Source organism: Phocoena phocoena, chromosome 11, assembly GCF_963924675.1.
Source record: "Phocoena phocoena chromosome 11, mPhoPho1.1, whole genome shotgun sequence".
NCBI classification, from domain to species: Eukaryota; Metazoa; Chordata; class Mammalia; order Artiodactyla; family Phocoenidae; genus Phocoena; species Phocoena phocoena.
The window spans coordinates 19,693,995-19,712,952 of NC_089229.1; the positions used below are offsets into that span (position 1 = coordinate 19,693,995).

General features: G+C 37.0%; 1 protein-coding gene across 1 annotated transcript in view; it reads left to right on the top strand.

The window, feature by feature from the left end:
- WASHC3 (WASH complex subunit 3) overlaps window positions 1–18,958 on the top strand; it is a 53,379-nt gene that overhangs the window by 25,612 nt on the left and 8,809 nt on the right. The window contains exon 6 of the mRNA XM_065887712.1: window positions 13,151–13,215. Within this exon, the coding sequence (XP_065743784.1) occupies window positions 13,151–13,215 (65 nt within the window). The remainder of the gene's footprint in view (window positions 1–13,150; window positions 13,216–18,958) is intronic.

Below are 18,958 nucleotides of genomic sequence, written 5' to 3' on the forward strand. Positions count from 1 at the left end.
AGCTACTGGTTCATATATAGTCAGAGCTATGGAAAACACTGGTGCAGATTTAGTTTAACAATTATATGCTATTTTTAATTTTAATTTTTAATTCTGTAGGTATTTTAATATGTGTTTTGTTTATAATAGCTAAAGTTTACTAACCAGTATCAAGGTCAGTATTTTTTGATTACATAAAGGTTTGGGGGCAGACAATTTCCTCTGGTATTTTAGCATCACACTGTTCATTGAAGGTAAAAGCTAGCATGTACAATGATTGATTTCCCACACATACGAATGTAGATAAAGAAAAGATACAGGTAAACATATGTCTGCTTAATTAGTTGTATAATTTAGCCAGCTTTGAAAATTGAAAAGGGAAAATACTTTATCCTTCCCACTTCCATTTCCATTTGACTATAAGAGAGAGAAGCAAAGCTTAGCAGAATGGTAAACTGCATGAGTAGTAACTTTGAGTTGGCATAAGTGGAGCTCAAGTGACCACAGTTATCCTGCTTCCTCTACATTCTATCTTGCATCAAATGCAAGAAGGATTGGATAGATATTTTCTGCCCTAAGGCAGAAAACAGTGACAGTTAGCTGCCAATTGAGAGCCCCTGAGGTAACAGCCTATGCTTTGCCATAGCCTGAGTATCTGGAAAACCTAGAAACGGGTACTTTTTATTGTATCTTTGGCAAAAAACAAACAAAAAACAAAACAAAAACTACCCAAGTTACTTATTCTCTGCTAAAGTCAGTGAACTAACCTCTAAGGAAACCATGTGTAAAGAATTATTATGCCAGTTTTCCAGATTATGATTTTTCAGTATTATGGCTTCCTTTTGAATCCTTCCCAAGTTCCCTTGAAATTGAAAGTTAGGGAGGCCAGAACCAGTCATACCATATACACATTTAAGGTTAAGAAGTATTGCTTTATGACGTACTTACCCTTTTGTTTATTCCTTATTTTATTTTTCTCATATATTTTTGTTAGAGAACAGTAAACAATAATATTGCTAAATTCAGGTTTTAAATTTCTTGCTTTCCTGGTGTATTTGTTTTCCTGATTTCTTGTTTTCCTTAGAACACTGAAGGGAAAACACATAGTGGGCAGACCCTACAAAGTTAGATGGTTGTCAGTATCCATTTGGTAATATTATATGCACCTGGTTTGATGCTTATCTGTTCCTCACATTTTTCTTCACTAATACCACTTTTGCTATAATCATACAGCTCAGAATATTTTAATGCTTGCATATTTTCCATTATAGCTATCCTTGTGTGGCATTCAATTGCCATGAAAGTAATTTTTTTTGTTTCTTTGCACCTCTTTTTTTTTTTTGGCTGCGTCGGGTCTTTGTTGCGGCGCATGGGCTCTTTGTTGCAGCATGCAGGCTTCCCTCTAGTTGTGGTGCACGGGCTGTAGAGCACACGGGCTCAGTAGTTGTGGCATACGGGCCGCATGTGGCATGTGGGATCTTGGTTACCCGACCAGGGATCAAACCTGCGTCCCCTGCATTGGAAAGCAGATTCTTAACCACTGGATCATAAGGGAAGTCCTGCCATGCAAGTATTGATTTGAATAATTTGTTTATAGGAACTAGTTGTTTAACCATAACTGTTTTTATTTATGGTGCTTATAACCTCTGGAAAATATATACATATTTTGAACTGTGAACTTTAGGAGGGTTTAGAATTCTCAGTCATATTTGATGAATGGTCATACATCAACAAGCCAGTGTACACAGATGCCAGTCTCTCTTAGAGTTGTAGGGGGATATTTGGTTGCTGTATGAATTCTTTGATATTTAGTAATCTATCAGATCATTTAAATTAATTTAAATAAAACAAAATTTAAAGGAGGAGTAAGTGCAACATAAGAGAATTCGGGCACAAAATAATCTTCTTTTAAAAATAATTCATAAGGTAATAAATTTAGGATGCTAAATTTGTCAAATCAGTTTTTCTTAAAACTGTGTATGAAGAGATTATATTTCTTTAGGAATTTATTCTCCATATCATATTTTTGAATCATCAGTATCATATATAAAGTAATTTAGATAATGTGTGGGACAGTTTAACTGAAGCAGTCCTTTCAAGCTGAAACATTTAATTATTTATTTCAGTTTATTTTGCTAAGTGCCAAAAAAATTTACTTCATCTGCCTTAAATTCATTATAACATCATAACTCTATGCACTTCTCCCCACAAAAGAAAGAAAAAGGAGTAGAAGTAAGCAATCAAATACAGGGGAGAGAACTTTTAGAGGGTAAGCTTAAGGTAGTTTTGAATTTAATAGGAATTTCATTTAAATGATACATAAAATGGAAACCAGTAAAGACCAGGGGATTTAGCAGAAAAATATTTTTTTCTTTTGACTTCATATCTTTCATTCCAACTAATTTAAACAACTCCTTAACTCTTATGATAGAAGTTGTAACAAAAGGAACAGTACATCGCTATTAAAGTTTATAAGGAAGCTTTTGAAGATTGCTAACGATGACAGTTTTTATACTTGCTGAAATGTGCAGTATAGTTCTTTTACTCTGAAACCGACTATAAAATTTAGTTACCCAACTTTGATTGTTCAGTGCCCTTCTATTTTTTTTTCCTACTGACCACCTTTGCCAGAAATAAGGGCCCTCACATAAAAGTTTTACAGATTGGTGAGGAGGAATAATAGTAATGTAAATTAAGTAGTTACTTCATTAGATTTACTCTTTTTAGAAATATTGTGATTCTCACCTTAACTATAAATTAGTCCGTCTAAGATTGTGTAAATTAATGGGAGAAAAAGTAAAGACCAGAGAAGCAAATGAGCTATAGTAAGGAAGTGGGCTCACCTCAGGTGGGAGAGAAGTATCTGAGAGGTTTTAAAGACCATCAACTTGAGGAAGACATTTTAGCACCATATTCTGACAAGGATCTCAGTGAAAGCATTCGTAATGGGGTGGAGGCCTGGTACAGAAGATAATTTGTCTTGAATGGATCACAACATCATTTGTAAGTTAATCTTTTGGTAAGTATTATTTTACAGTTTGGAGAAAATGCTAATATGTTAACTGTATGTTTAAAAAAAAAGTACATTTCAAAATATTGAATTTTATTGGGAGAAAATGAATGAAAATTATCTATTCCTCTACCGGAGGATATCTACATCTTTTGTATTTATCTTAATACTGCAATTTAAAAAAAATCTCCAGACATAAATATATCTTACCAAAGTTTTTCATAATGTACGGCAGCATCCTAACTTTTCTTGTTCTTTTCCTAGCCCAAGTTCACAAATGACTTTTATTCAGTTTATTGGTTAGACCATGTGCTGATGACCCATTGATTCATTGCCCTTCATTGTGGTTCTGAACCCACATGTAATGCCCAGTCTTGGTCATCTCTCTTTGAGTAGGTCCCTATGGATCCTTAAGAACATTTAATGAAAGACTCATAACACACCAGTTCAGACACATTACCACTGTCAGAAAACTACTTCAAAAATGAATATTCTGTGGTCTTGATCAGTAGAATCATCCTTGTAGTTAAATACTAAGAATTCTATTATGTATAGCTTTTATTACCATATTTGCAGATATTTCATTAAGTCCTCTTTAATAGACACATAAAATAATAATGTTTTCAAAACTGAGCAAGATTCCATCTGAATTTATTATATTGATACTTTTAATTTAAGTAGCAAATTCCAAAATGATTTGCTATAGAAATTCTTTTAAAGTTTTTATTGCTGGAAAGTAAAAGTATAATTAAATTTAGAAAATTCTGTTAATACATATTTCAGAGAACAAATATCATTTGAGTGAAATGAGGGATAGCAAAGCTATAGTGTAACTGACGTGTTTATAATGGAGTTCTAGCATTAATTAACCTATCATAGCAAGACTTTAAATTTTAGATATTATCTTTGATTTATAATGAAGGGAGGAAAATGGGTCTTCCACAGCACCAAATTACTGTGAAATTAACAAATATTTGAGTAGCTACAAAGAAAACACCATGCACTTTCTTGGTCATTACACCTAATATTTATCATGTTAAAGTAATATCCAGGGGAAAAATGAACACATGGGGAAATTGATACAGCTGTATTTTGAATTGTCTCATGACAATAGATCCCTCACTTTTTGAAATAATTTCTTTAAGGGTTTTTCTTGATAAGCATTTAGGTTAACTTTAGTTCCCATTTCTAAAAGGCACAGATGGAACTGCTAACATGTATTTATTTTATGAATAAAGTAATAGTAACTGCCTGGGCCCTGATCATCATGGCCAGTGTCATTTTTGTCCATTTTATCATGTGATTTGTTCTTACATCTTTAAAGATATCTGATGGGCAGTCAGTGAGAAATACTTTCTCACTGGGATACTAATCTCTTGAGATAATCATTGAAAAAGGAATAATTTACTGTTAGCGCCATAGAAACCACTGTATATAGTGCTAGACAAGATTTGTGAGCTTCTTTTTTGCCCACATATTTAGGTTCAAATTAATGACCTTGGTGGCAACAGTATCTGATATTGTAATATCAGAGTATAGCATTTTCTAAATCTGTACAAGTCATTAGAAATAAAGCTTCCCTCTTTTTTAGGTAGCCATCGTCCACTTTACAGTGATTAAGAGGTTTATTTAAATTAATTTTGTATCCCTTCATGGAAAGCTTCCAGAAGGAGATAATTGAACATGTGATTGTTTTTGTTATGATTGTTCAGTAAACATTTATTATCTATTATATAGATTATTTCACCTGAAGATTTTATTCTAAATATAACACCTTACTAATATGATTCATAAAATGCAATATAGGTATTTTAAATATAGCACTGTTGAAAATCAGAAGGCAAAGAAATGGTTGAGTCCATTTCACTAAGTTAAAATTTAAACGAAGCCTGATTGGAGGACTGGCTGCTTTTTTCCAGCCCAGAACATCTTTTCAATTCCTACTCATTCTTTCTCCTTCAAATAAAAAAAGTACTATCCACCTACCAACTCAATAGATCTTTTCTTTATTGTTTACCTAAGTAGGGAAAAAAACTTCATATTTTCCGTCTTTCATAACTGTATTGTGATTCAAGCTCATAAACTGAGAGGAAAAAACTTGAACATATAAGGAGTATTATTTTTTTAACATCTTTATTGGAGTACAATTGCTTTACAATGGTGTGTTAGGTTCTGCTTTATAACAGAGTGAATCAGCTGTATGTGTACATATGTCCCCATATCCCCTCCCTCTTGCGCCTCCCTCCCACCCTCCCTATCCCACCCCTCTAGGTGGTCACAAAGCCCAGAGCTGATCTCCCTGTGCTATGTGACTGCTTCTCACTAGCTATCTGTTTTACTTTGGTAGCATATATATGTCCATGCCACTCTCTCACTTCATTCCAGCTTACCCTTTCCCCTCCCAGTGTCCTCAAGTCCATTCTCTACATCTGCGTCTTTATTCCTGTCCTGCCCCTACGTTCTTCAGAACCTTTTTTTTGTTTTTAGATTCCATATATATGTGTTAGCATACGGTATTTGTTTTTCTCTTTCTGACTTACTTCACTCTGTATGACAGACTCTAGGTCCATCCACCTCACTACAAATAATTCAATTTCGTTTCTTTTTTTTAAATTATTTTTATTTTTATTTTTGGCTATGTTGGGTCTTCGTTGCTGTGCGCGGGCTTTCTCTAGTTGCCGCGAGCAGGGGCTACTCTTCGTTGTGGTGAGCATGCTTCTCATCGTGGTGGCTTCTCGTTGCGGAGCACGGGCTCTAGGTGCGTGGGCTTCAGTAGTTGTGGCACACAGGCTCAGTAGTTGTGGCTCGCAGGCTCTAGAGCTCAGGCTCAGTAGTGGCACACGGGCTTAGTTGCTCCGTGGCATGTGGGATCTTCCTGGACCAGGACTCGAACCCGTGTCCCCTGCATTGGCAGGCAGATTGTTAACCACTGCACCACCAGGGAATCCCTTGTTTCTTTTTATGGCTGAGTAATATTCCATTGTATATATGTGCCACATCTTTTTTTTTTAAACGTCTTTATTGGAGTATAATTGCTTTACCATGGCCTGTTAGTTTCTGCTGTATAACAAAGTGAATCAGCTATACGTATACATATATCCCCATATCTCTTCCCTCTTGCATCTCCCTCCCTCTCACCCTCCCTATCCCACCCCTCTAGGTGGTCACAAAGCACCGAGCTGATCTCCCTGTGCTATGCAGCTGCTTCCCACTAGCTATCGGTTTTACATTTGGTAATGTATATGTATCCATGCCACTCTCTCACTTTGTCCCAGCTTACCCTTCCCCCTCCTCGTGTCCTCAAGTCCATTCTCTAGTAGGTCTGCATCTTTATTCCCATCCTGCCCCTAGGTTCTTCAGAGCCTTTTTTTTTTTTTTAGATTCCATACATATATGTTAAGATACGGTATTTGTTTTTCTCTTTCTGACTTACTTCACTCTGTATGAGACCCTAGGTCCATCCACCTCACTGCAAGTAACTCAATTTTGTTTCCTTTTAAGGCTGAGTAATATTCCATTGTATATATGTGCCACATCTTCTTTATCCATTCATCTGTCAATGGACACTTAGGTTGCTTCCATGTCCTGGCTATTGTAGGTAGAGCTGCAGTGAACATTGTGGTACGTGACTCTTTTTGAATTATGGTTTTCTCAGGGTATATGCCCAGTAGTGGGATTGCTGGGTTGTATGGTAGTTCTATTTTTAGTTTTTTAAGGAACCTCCGGAGTATTATTATTTTTAAAAAGGGAAGTCATTTCTATTAGATTGAGAAAGAGGGTTTTTTTCCCCTTCTAATCTAAAACTTTAGGAGAATTTCAACATGATTTATAAAGGAATTTAGTATCTTGGCTTTCATTAACATAATAACAAATAAATGTAAATATTGGCAGTCCTATAAGTCTCCAACAGTTTTTGTGATATAAGAAAGTAGTGTTTAACTATTAGTGTTGCCATCGTAATTTCTTTAGTGTGGCTTCTTTACACACTTTCTCCAGTGACGCAAATACAGACATGATTTTTTGGAACATCAGACTTATGGCTGCCTTCTCTCTTCTTCATTACTTATGTTGGACAAACTGCCATTATCACTTGCCAAAAATAATCCCACAGTTCAGTAGACTTCAGTTTTGAGGTCTCTCATGTCCTCCTTAGACCACCAGTAGCTTTGTCTCTTGGAGATCAGAAACTGGACACTTCTTTTTGATGTTTAACAAACCAGACTCCGTTTCTTAACCTCTAAGGAAGAATATAGCAAAACAACAAATTTTCTAAGCAACATCTCTGGAAACATAGCAGCAAATCTCTTTGGAATGTGTCCTTTGGAACATAGGCCAAATTATTTTTGTATCGAGCTTTTAATCAGATTTGTATTAAGGTGATGATAATAGTAAAGTCTTTAATAGGGTAAGATATTATAGTTATATGTATTTTCCTTTATCTATATTCATATACAGAAATGACTAAAGACTCACCAAACTTTAGTAGTATCTGTATTCTTGTGATGTAACCAGCTTCAAGAAACTAAGGATAAAATATGGAGGTTACAGATTCAGGCTTCTCTTATTCTTACACTGTAATCAATTCCATGAAACTAATGATAAAATAGGAAGCTTATCAAATTTCACCAACTTCCCTTTTCCCCAGTTCTCCCTTGCCACCTACTGCCTCCGCCTCTCCAACCCCATACCACTTTCTCTGCTATATTTTAGGAAACTTTTTTCAATCCTCACTTCTCCTCCCTTCTGTTTTCTCGGCTTTATAACTTATTTATATAACCTTTCCAATGATATCCTGTGGATTATGCTAAAGTATAATAAATAAATCACATAGTTGAGTTTGTCGAAAGACCTTATACCATCAAACCATAGTTAATAAAAACTGAGAGGTCTTTTTTTTAGTGACCTCTCCCGTTGCGGAGCACAGGCTCTGGATGCGCAGGCTCAGCGGCCATGGCTCACGGGCCCAGCCGCTCCGCAGCATGTGGGATCTTCCCGGACTGGGGCACGAACCCGTGTCCCCTGCATTGGCAGGCAGACTCTCAACCACTGTACCACCAGAAAAGCCCTGAGAGGTCTTTTTAAAGTATGACCTTAACTCTGCTCTTTTTCCCATTTCTCGCTAGCACTTCAGAGTTTTTTTAATGAAATGTTTCAAACTCCTAACTTTCCCTGTTATACTAAAGAGTTGAGTGACATTTAATTATCAAGTAAAAATTTCCAACCTTGTAGTTCAAGTAGTCAGCTTTCTCCTCTACTATTAAAATTAAATAATTTTTATTACGACGTTATTATTAAGTACATTTTATTTCAAAATCTTTCTCTCATGTCTTAGCTCCAGATAATATATTTTTAAAGTGGTGCAAATTGTGATCTTGTGCTTACTTTATTCCAAATGTAAGAGTCTGTTCATGCTGGATGCCCCAAAGCAAGTAATTGCTTTTTTTCTATCTTTCATTTATCCTTAAACCTCATAAGCTAATGAAAGATCCAAAGTTTTATCTTCTAGCTTCTTTGTCTTCTTAACCTACCATATTTCACTTTTCAGGATACCTTAAAGATTGCCCCATGAAACAGTATTGCTTTCAGAAGTATGGTTTTCAAGAGAATTCTATGATGATGCATTTATTTTCATCCATCTAGTATTTAGGTTGCATTTAAAGTGTCTGTTGTTCGCAGACATAGAGAACGAACTTGAGGACGTGGGGAGGGGGAAGGGTAAGCTGGAACAAAGTGAGAGGGTAGCATTGACATATATACACTACCAAATGTAAAATATATAGCTAGTGGGAAGTAGCCGCATAGCACAGGGAGGGTGGGAGGCAGACGCAAGAGGGAGGGGATATGGGGATATATGTATACACATAGCTGATTTACTTTCTTATACAGCAGAAACTAACACACCATTGTAAAGCAATTGTACTCCAATAAAGATGTTAAAAAAATAAAGTGTCTTATTATCGGAGTCTTAACATATTTTACCAATTTATAATATAAAACATAACAGTTATGAAAATGAATGCATAGATGGGCCTGTAAATGACAGCCTTGCCTCTTTCAGGAGAGAGTCTTCCGGGTAACCCGTGAATTTGAAAAACAAAAAAGCCTTTGCTTTCCCAACCTCCTGTAACCTAGCAAGCTGTAGAGAACTTTGATTTTTTCTCCTCCATAGCCAAAATCAGAGATTATGGTTGTAGAAGGCATCTTATAACTCTTTCTACAACAGTCTTTTTGGGGCTTTTTTTTTTTTTGTGAGGATTAAATTTTTATACATTTTCTGATTTTTAAAATGAGGATTGAATTAATAATCTGAACTTAATTTGGCAAGATCTGTAACATTTCTATGAGAGATACATGGTCATTAATTTTGAAAGCTCTGCATATTGAATTTATAATCCATTTGACTCATTTTTTACATATACTTGCCTGTATCTCAACACAGATTTATTAGATGAAATGTAAGATAAAATCAGCATTTTGGAGGGAAATAGCTGGACAAGTATATATTTATTCTTTAAAATATTTTTGAAACAAGTTTATATATGGATAGATTATTTGAAAATTTATATGTATATTTCTGAGCCTTTGTGGGTTTTTTTTTTTGCGGTACATGGGCCTCTCAATGTTGTGGCCTCTCCCGTTGTGGAGCACAGGCTCCAGATGCACAGACTCAGCGGCCATGGCTCACAGGCCCAGCTGCTCCGCGGCATGTGGGATCTTCCCAGACTGGGGCACGAACCCGTGTCCCCTGCATCAGCAGGCAGACTCTCAACCACTGTGCCACCAGGGAAGCCCTGTGGTTTTTATTTTAAATAAGCTCTTATCCCCTCTTCAAGACTCACCTCAGCAAATTCTTTGCTGGTCCTCAACTCAGTCTGCCTTTCCTTGGGTCTAACCTTGCCCATTATGCAGGTCTCTGTTATCAATGTTATGACTGTATTGTGATCATCTTTTTAACAGGTCTATTAGACTGTACTCTCTGAGGGCAGGGGCTGATTATGTTGTTATTTTCTCAGCATAAAGCACTGTGCTGCCATTGTGGTGTTAAATATTGAGGTGTGGGATTGTGATATCAGAATTCTACCACTAACCCCAGTAAATTTATTTCTAACCCTGTAATATCCCTGAGACCAGAAAACAGACAATGGATAACTGCAGAAGAAAGCAAGGGAACCTTAGCTGGGTTAGTGCAGAAACTTCAGGGTAGGGCTCTGCGAAATTGGACGGGAGCATCAGAGCTCCTAAGGCCTCTTCTGTACCTTAGGTTCAAAACTGAATGTCACAACTGGCTAGTGACAAGGGAGGGCCAAAGAGAAGAGTATGTAACAGCGTAGAGAGGTGATTGAGCTTTTTCCCATGTGGACTCTGGCTCAGCTTACCCTTTCTGCACGTGGGATGAAAAGATATGAGGGAGAGGGTCCCAGTCATGTATACAGCCTTTTAAAGCATGGTGACCCCACTTACTTTTGCAGGTGGTATAATCAAGGTCCTCAAATTTAACACATCTGATTAGTGTTTCCTCATCTTTTAGGGAAGAGGAGGAGTTGACAAAGAGACTTGATTGCATCTTCTCCCCTTAAAGCTTTATAAGTGAGCTTTCAATAAATGTTTATTTATACATCAAATTTGTCCTCTTTTCAAGTAAATTTGTATTTATTTCTGACATATCCTCTTCTTACTGTTTTGATGTTCTTATCCTGAACTTTGAAATTCACATGTTCTCAATGTTTTTGTGACTTATACACTTCTAGGATTATCATTACATGGTGTTTGTATTGGTATAGAGAAGATGTGTAATATAATCCCAAGAGAGTTCTTGAATTCTATTTGACCTTTTTGCATAATGTGTCCAAGTGAAATTGGACCATTTACTTATGAAAAGAACATTGACATAGCTATACTTAAGAGTAGAAAGCTCTGAAATCTTTATTTGAAAAGACATTTATTCATATTGTTAAGTATTCATGACACCATCCCAGCCAAGGCCTTAATCATTTGACTTATCAATGTTTTCTTTCTTTTGGTGATATAAGAGGAGTGAGAATATGATATCTGGCTTCTATCCAGCAGAATTGGTAATAGATAAGCTCAAATGATTTAATCTGGGCTTATGTGGTACTAGATAGCACTAATTCTATTAAGTCAGTTAAAATGTATCTTATTAGATTATTCAAGTGCTATGCACATACTAATATAAAAGCAAAATAGAGCTATTTTAAATAATGAACCATCTAAAAGGAGGCTTTTTTTCCTGGCTTCTATTTTTTTCCAGTTTTATTGAGAAATAATTGACATACATCACTGAAAAGTTTAAGGTGTACAGCATGATGGTTTGATTCACATATATTGTGAAATGATTACCACAGTAGGTTTAGTTAACATCCATCACCTCATATAGATACAATAAAAAGAAAAGAAAAAAAAATTCACCTGTGATGAGAACTCTCAGGATCTACTCTGTTAACACTGCTGTATGATACAAGGAAAAGTTATCTATAGTCATCATGTTGTACATTACATCCCCAGTACTTACTTATTTTATAACTAAGTTTGTACCTTTTGACCATCTTCCTCCAGTTCCTCCTACCCCCACCCTCTGCCTCTGGCAACCACAAGTCTGATCTCTTTTTCTATGAGTTTGGTTTTTTTGTTTTGTTTTGTTTTCAGATTCCATATATAAGTGAGATCAAACAGTATTTGTCTTTCTCTGTCTGACTTATTTCACCTAGCATTATGCCTTCAAGATCCACCCATGTTGTCACAAACAGTAGGATTTTCCTGTTTTTTATGGCTGAATAATATTCCATTGTGTATATATACACTCTTTATCCATTCATCCTTCAGTGGACACCTAGGTTATTTCCATGTCTCGGCTATTGTAAATAGTGCTGCTATGAATATGGGAATGCAGACATCTTTTCAAGTTGGTGTTTCTGGGTTTTTTGGATATACTCCCAAAACTGGAATTGCTGAATTATATGGTAGTTCTATTTTTAATTTTTTGAGAAAACTTCATACTGTTTTCCACAGTGGCTGTACCAATTTACAATCTCACAAACAATGCACAGGGTTTTCTATTCTCCACATCCATGCCAGCGTTTGTTATCTCTTGTCTTTTGATCATGGCCATTCTAACAGGCATGAGGTGATATCTCATTGTGATTTTAATTCACATTTCCCTAGTGACTAGTGATGTTGAGCATCTTTTCATGTATCTTTTGGCCATTCGTATATCATCTTTGGAAAAATGTCTATTCAGGTTCTTTGCCCATTTTTTAATTGAATTATTTGGTTTTTTGCTCGAGTTGTATGAGTTCTTTATATATTTTGGATATTAACCTCTTACCAGATATATGGTTTGCAAATATTTTTTCCCATTTCATAGGTTGTCTTCCCACTTTTTTTTTAAAATAAATTTATTTATTTTAGTTTTGGCTGCATTGGGTCTTTGTTGCTGCGCACGGGCTTTCTCTAGTTGCGGCGGGTGGGGGCTACTCTTCGTTGCTGTGCGTGGGCTTCTGATCGCGGTGGCTTCTCTTGTTGCAGAGCACAGGCTCTAGGTGCACAGGCTCAGGAGTTGTGGCGCATGGGCTTAGTTGCTCCACGGCATGTGGGATCTTCCATACCAGGGCTCAAACCCGTGTCACCTGCACTGGCAGGTGGATTCTTAACCACTGCACCACCAGGGAAGCCCAGTTTTCCCACTCTGTTGATGGTTTCTTTTACTGTGTAGCTTTGTAGCTACATGTAGCTTGATGTAGTCTCACTTGTTTATTTTTTACTTTGTCTCTTATGCTTTAGGTATGATTTCCATAATATCATTACTAGACCCATGTCAAGGAGCTTTCTTTCTATGTTTTCTTCTAGGAGTTTCATAGTTTCAGGTCTTACATTTAAGTATTTAATCCATTTCAAGTTAATTTTTATGAGTGGTACAAGATATAGGGGTCAAGTTTTATTCTTTTATGTGTGAATATCCAATTTTCCCAGCACCATTTATTGAAGAGACTGTTTTCTCCATTGAGTATTCTTGGCTCCCTTGTCAAATATTTGTTGCTTGGGTTTATTTCTGGGCTTTTGATTCTGTTCCATTGGTTTATTTGTCTGTTTTTATGAAGGAGGTATATTTAATAATTGAATTATTATCTTGTGTTCTTTGCTTAGGGTGTTCCAGTCATGGCAATAAGAAACAAAATGATATCAGAAGGACTAGACCCAGATCTTCTTGAGTAAGTAATTCTTCTAATATAATGATATTACTGCCAAGATGATGAGTTTATCAGTGATAATAAAAATATTTCAAGCTCTATATGTTTTTCCTATACAGTGTTTTACGGTTGAGGAGACCACCTTCATAAACAGTGTCTCTGCTATGTTTAAAAAGTGAAAAATCTATGCTATGCTACTAAAACTAGCCTTAAGACATTTTAGGAGTAGTTTCAATAGATTGATGATGAATCTGTATATGCAAAAGGGATAGAATTTGATGACAGTTGTTGCACAGCCGTAGTGTCTGCAAGAAGCAGTGCTCTTTTTCTTCCCATGCTTTTTTCCTCCCTTCCTCCCTCCTTCCCTCCATCTCTCTCTCTCTCTCTCTCTTTCTTGAATTATCTATAGTTTTTTATTTAAGACCTTAGTGTATAGGAAATTTACTCTACATGATCTAGGTTGAGCCAGATGGGGAAATAAATAGAGTAACTCTAAGTCCACAGTAATGGTTATTAGAAACTAGATATTGTTTTGTGTGAGTTTTATAAAAAAAATTTTGAGAAATGCTGAAAATTTGTGGCTTAGAAATTTGACAGTAATTTACTCCATCCAGACAAACCTGGCTACATAGCTCATCCTGAGTAAAATATATCGTAATGGATTATTCAGAACTAGTCTCCTTTGCAAGTATCTAGACACTTGTAAAGAGCCTTTCCAGTTTGGGATTTTAGTTCACCCCAATGTATTTAGCTATGGTAGCTATGCAGGCATTCATACTGTACTAGCAGTATACTTTGGAATTTTTCTTGGCTCTCAGCCCTTCAAGAAAATGTATGCAGTTTTCCCCTCATATATACAATCTTTTCCTCATATTTTATCTTTCAAAATATGAAATTTAAGAATTTTTTAGAAGTCTGCAAGAACAGATTTCCCACATGTATCTCCATTTAGTATGTATTTCAGTAGCAAACAGTTCAAGTACAATGGTATAATTGGTAATTTGAACTAAAGCATCTCCAGGATATTTGGCATTTGCTCTGGAAATTGTTTCTGACACACTTTAAAAGCAGATGGATTGTGACATATACTTTAATGTGAATTGAACATATGGGTCCAATCCATTTTGGTACTTATTGGAATATATTTAACATTGACTGTGACCTCTTTTTTGCTTCTGGAAATACACAGTAGACCTTCTATACTAACAGAGAGCTAAAATGACCTTTAAAATTATGATTTTTCTCTTTAGAGAGAATGTAATAAATGGAAAACTAACAGCCCTATAAGCTATAGGGCCTATAAGCAGCCCTATAAGTGCTATAATCCAGTCCCTTTACCCCCTACTGGCTTCACTTCATCCCCCACCCAGCCTAAACCTACTTCATTATCCTTTACTTCAACCATCTACCCACACTAGCAACTTGAAAGTCACCCTTGATTCAGCCCTTCTCTCTACCCCTTAACATGTCAGTCACTGATTTTCTCTTTTTTAATCTCTCACATCTGATCACATGCCTCCATGCCATTTCTGTTTAGTTCAAGCCCTCATCGTTTTTCACCTGAATTATTATAATAACTCCTGGTTGGTTTTCCTATTCTCTTTCAATCTGTCACTAAAAACTTAGTGGATCTCTTCATATAGTTCATCTGTTCATACATACAAATCTTTCTGTGATTCTCCACTGCCTTTAACATATAGCCTAACATCTTAGAATTGCAAATAAATGCTTTTATCATCAAGACTCTAGCTTCATTTCTTGCCATTCATCCATACTTCCCTATCTCCTGCAGCTGTAGCAAACTACTGGCGTTTCTCTGAATGTATCATTATCCTGGTGTCTTTGAATGTTTGTATTCCTCCCCATGGCACTTCCTTCCCCCATCTTAAGTGGCCAGGCTGACTTCATATTCTTAAAGAGTCCATTTAGGTATCGCCATCTTAAGAAGTCCATGGATGGGACTTCCTGGCGATCCAGTGGTTAAGAATCCGACTTCCAATTCAGGGGATGGGGGTTAGATCCCTGGTCAGGTAACTAAGATCCCACATGCTGTGGGGCAGCTAAGCCCACGTGCCACAACTACTGAGCCCAAGCACCACAACTAGAGAGCCTCTGTGCCACAACTACAGAGCCCACGTGCTCTGGAGCCTGCCACAACTACTGAGTCCATGCACCTCAACTACTGAGCCTGCGCGCTCTGGAGCCTGCACACCACAACTAGAGAGAAGCCTGCATGCTGCAACAAAAGATCCTGCATGCCACAACTAAGACCCAACACAGCCATAAATAAATAAATAAATATTAAAAAAGAAAAAAAGAAGTCCATGGATGACAACCAAGGGGAGAATCCCCAGGACTCCCAATACTTCCTTGATGTATCTCACTTAGCAAGTTTGAGGGCATGTCATTGTCTGTAAACGTTGAGAAACATTCAGTTGCAAAGTGGTGCCAAGTTTTAGGGTAGAATTCCAGTAACAGTTAACATTGTCTTAACAGAAAAGCTCAGCCTCAACCACAGCCTGGAGCCTGAATTCTGACGCATTACCTCATAGGTACATGCCATTGGTCACAAGGGGCGCTGGTTGGAATAGGGTGACTCACTATAACCTATCACCACTACCACTAGAAAACCAGCTCCCACTACATTTAGCTAGATATAAGTGGAATCAATCACCTTGTTAAGGAGGAATTCTGGCACTTTGGGAATCATGTTTACATAAAAGTTAAGGAGCCTCGCTTTGAGGGGAAAGTCTGAGATGATAAAGAAGAAGAAAATGTGCCATCCAAGGAAAGAGTGTACTTTTATTTAGAATCTTATGTACATATTTAGCCTCAGCCAAGAGCTTTCAGTAAAGACTGTTCTTTTGTCTTTTAAGTATAAACATACACTTTTCCTGTTAGCTTTAGGTAGTAAGACAGATTCATATTACTGTAAGAAGAAATAGTCTAGATCTGTTTGCACTGAGCAAAGAGCAAAACTGAGGTTAATATAGAAATAAATACTGATCAGAAAATACATTGTTATTCAGTTGGCTTGTGTATATAACAGTTTGGAAGCTGACAGTACGTAATTTTGCTATGTTTTTTTTTTGTTTATTTTTTAACATCTTTATTGGAGTATAATTGCTTTACAATGTTGTGTTAGTTTCTGCTTTATAACAAAGTGAATCAGCTATATGTATATATATATCCCCATATTCCCTCCCTCTTGTGTCTCCCTCCCACCCTCTCTATCCCACCCCTCTAGGTGGTCACAAAGCACCAAGCTGATCTCCCTGTCCTATGCAGCTGCTTCCCACTAGCTATCTATTTTACATTTGGTAGTGTATACATGTCCATGCCACTCTCTCACTTCGTCCCAGCTTACCCTTCCCCCTCCCCGTGTCCTCAAGTCCATTCTCTACGTCTGCATCTTGATTCCTGAGGTGGATGGACCTAGAGTCTGTCATACAGAGTGAAGTAAGTCAGAAAGAGAAAAACAAATAGCGTATGCTAACACATATATATGGGATTGAAAAAAAAATGGTTCTGATGAACCTAGGGAGAGTACGTAATTTTGAACCAAAACAGTTTACATGATAAGGGAGAAGAGACCCTGGCTATTTTCCTTCAAAAGTGACTATCACTGAAATTTAGAAAGTCTATAAACCTGAAGAAAATCCCTGATAATTACCAAATAAATAGTATTTGTTTGATACTTCTGAGTGATTATTTAATATTCTTACGAATCCAAGTTTTTGAAAATAACAGTAGTGCTTATATAACCAAGAATTAATTCTTTTTAGCTTGTAAAAATTAGTAAAAAAAAAATGCTGTGAAATCAAAAGATATGTGAAAGAGTCTCTTTTTCACCATCATATTCAAAAGAGTTTAAGGGGAAAGAAAACGGAAAATTTTAACTTTTATCTGTTTTAGAAATATAGAACAGGTAAATCATGCCTTATAAATATTTTCAATCAATGCCTAGATTTTTCTTACCAGAAAAAAAAAATGTTTCTCCTTATCCTGTTCTATGCTTACATTTATGTCCCATAACTAAGGTTACTATTATTACCTAGTAATTACTACTTTTACTACTCCAACATAGACTAGCCTCTGGACCTGTCCATCAAGAGACGAAATTCATGATGGTTAAGGCTCAGGCTAAGGCAGACTTTAGAAATAGTCTACTTGCTGGGGTCCAGATTCTGCCCTGCCACTTTCTAGCTATATGATCCTGCACTAATTACCTAATCAATCTGTTCATCAGTTTCCTTGTCAGTAAATGGGAAATAGAAGAGTTCACCCTTTATAGAGTTGTTCAGACTGAGTAAGAGAATGATGTAAGCACTTAGCACAGCTCTGGACAAGCAGTAAATGTTCAGTAAATGTTAGTTGTGATTTATGAATGTTTTAACGGAGGGAATCTGTAGCAAGTTCTAAACAATTGTATTTACCAGGCTTTTGGATCCCAACTTGTTTAGAGTCCTGTCGTTGCCTGTGTACCACTGTGTTCTCAACAAAGACGTATTTAACGTACACAGAGTAATTATCCTTTTGAGTTATGCTCTCTGTTTTCCCAAACTGAAAAATCTATATTTTAAACTTTGTAGTAAAGAACAGACTTCTGGGGCTTCCCTGGTGGTGCAGTGGTTAACATTCCTCCTGCCAATGCAGGGGACACGGGTTCGAGCCCTGGTCCAGGAAGATCCCACATGCCGTGGAGCCACCAAGCCCATGCACCACAACTACTGAGGCTGCACTCTAGAGCCCACGAGCCACAACTACTGACCCCGTGTGCCACAACTACTGAAGCCTGTGCACCTAGAGCCCGTGCTCTGCAGCAAGAGAAGCCACCACAATGAGAATCCCACGCACTGCAACAGAGTAGCCCCCGCTCACCGCAACTAGAGAAAGCCTGCACGCAGCAACGAAGACCCAACACAGCCAAAAATAAATAAATAAAATAAATATAAAAAACAAAAAAATAGAAATAAAGAACAGACTTCTGAAATTGAAATTTAACTGGTCACACTCTTAATAGTAGGAGGGTGCAGTTTGTAGCACACTGATTTGGCTAAAGAAAGCAAGTTACTTTGCAGGCTTTAAACAGAACCAGCTCAGCTGGCATTTGTCCTGGACTTATCTATTCAAAGTACATTTATACCTTCCTCCCAGCCTGTGGAATGACCATGACTATGGTTGCCAGAAATAGAAGTAACCACCTCAGCCTACTTGTCACTGAGACAAGAGGAGATTCATTAGTGTTAACCAAACAGATACTGGAAAGCAAGAAAACTTTATTTAATTATATTTAAGGCATATCCAGCAGATTTTCCTGCCCTCTAATGGAATACCCTATCTGCTAATGATCGTCGTCTGTCTCCTGCTACAGAACAATATAATGGATTAAAGGTTGGGTTTTGGCTGGTTACGGATAGAATTGATCTCAATTCCCCGACTGAACAATTCCAAAAATAGGGTTTTTTTGTCTTTAATATTTATTTTATTTATTTATTTGGCTGTACCGGGTCTTAGTTGTGGCATGGGGGATCTTCTTTGCAGCATGCAGGATCTTTAGTTGTGGCATGGAGGATCTTTATTTGCAGCATGCGGGATGTTTTAGTTGCAACATGCGGGATCTAGTTCCCTGACCTGGGATTCAACCTGGGCCCCCTGCATTAGGAGCGTGGAGTCTTAACCACTGGACCACCAGGGAAGTGCCCCAAAATAGGTTTTTTTACTCGTTCCATTTTTTTAGTTTTTGCTGAGCTGGGATTCCATT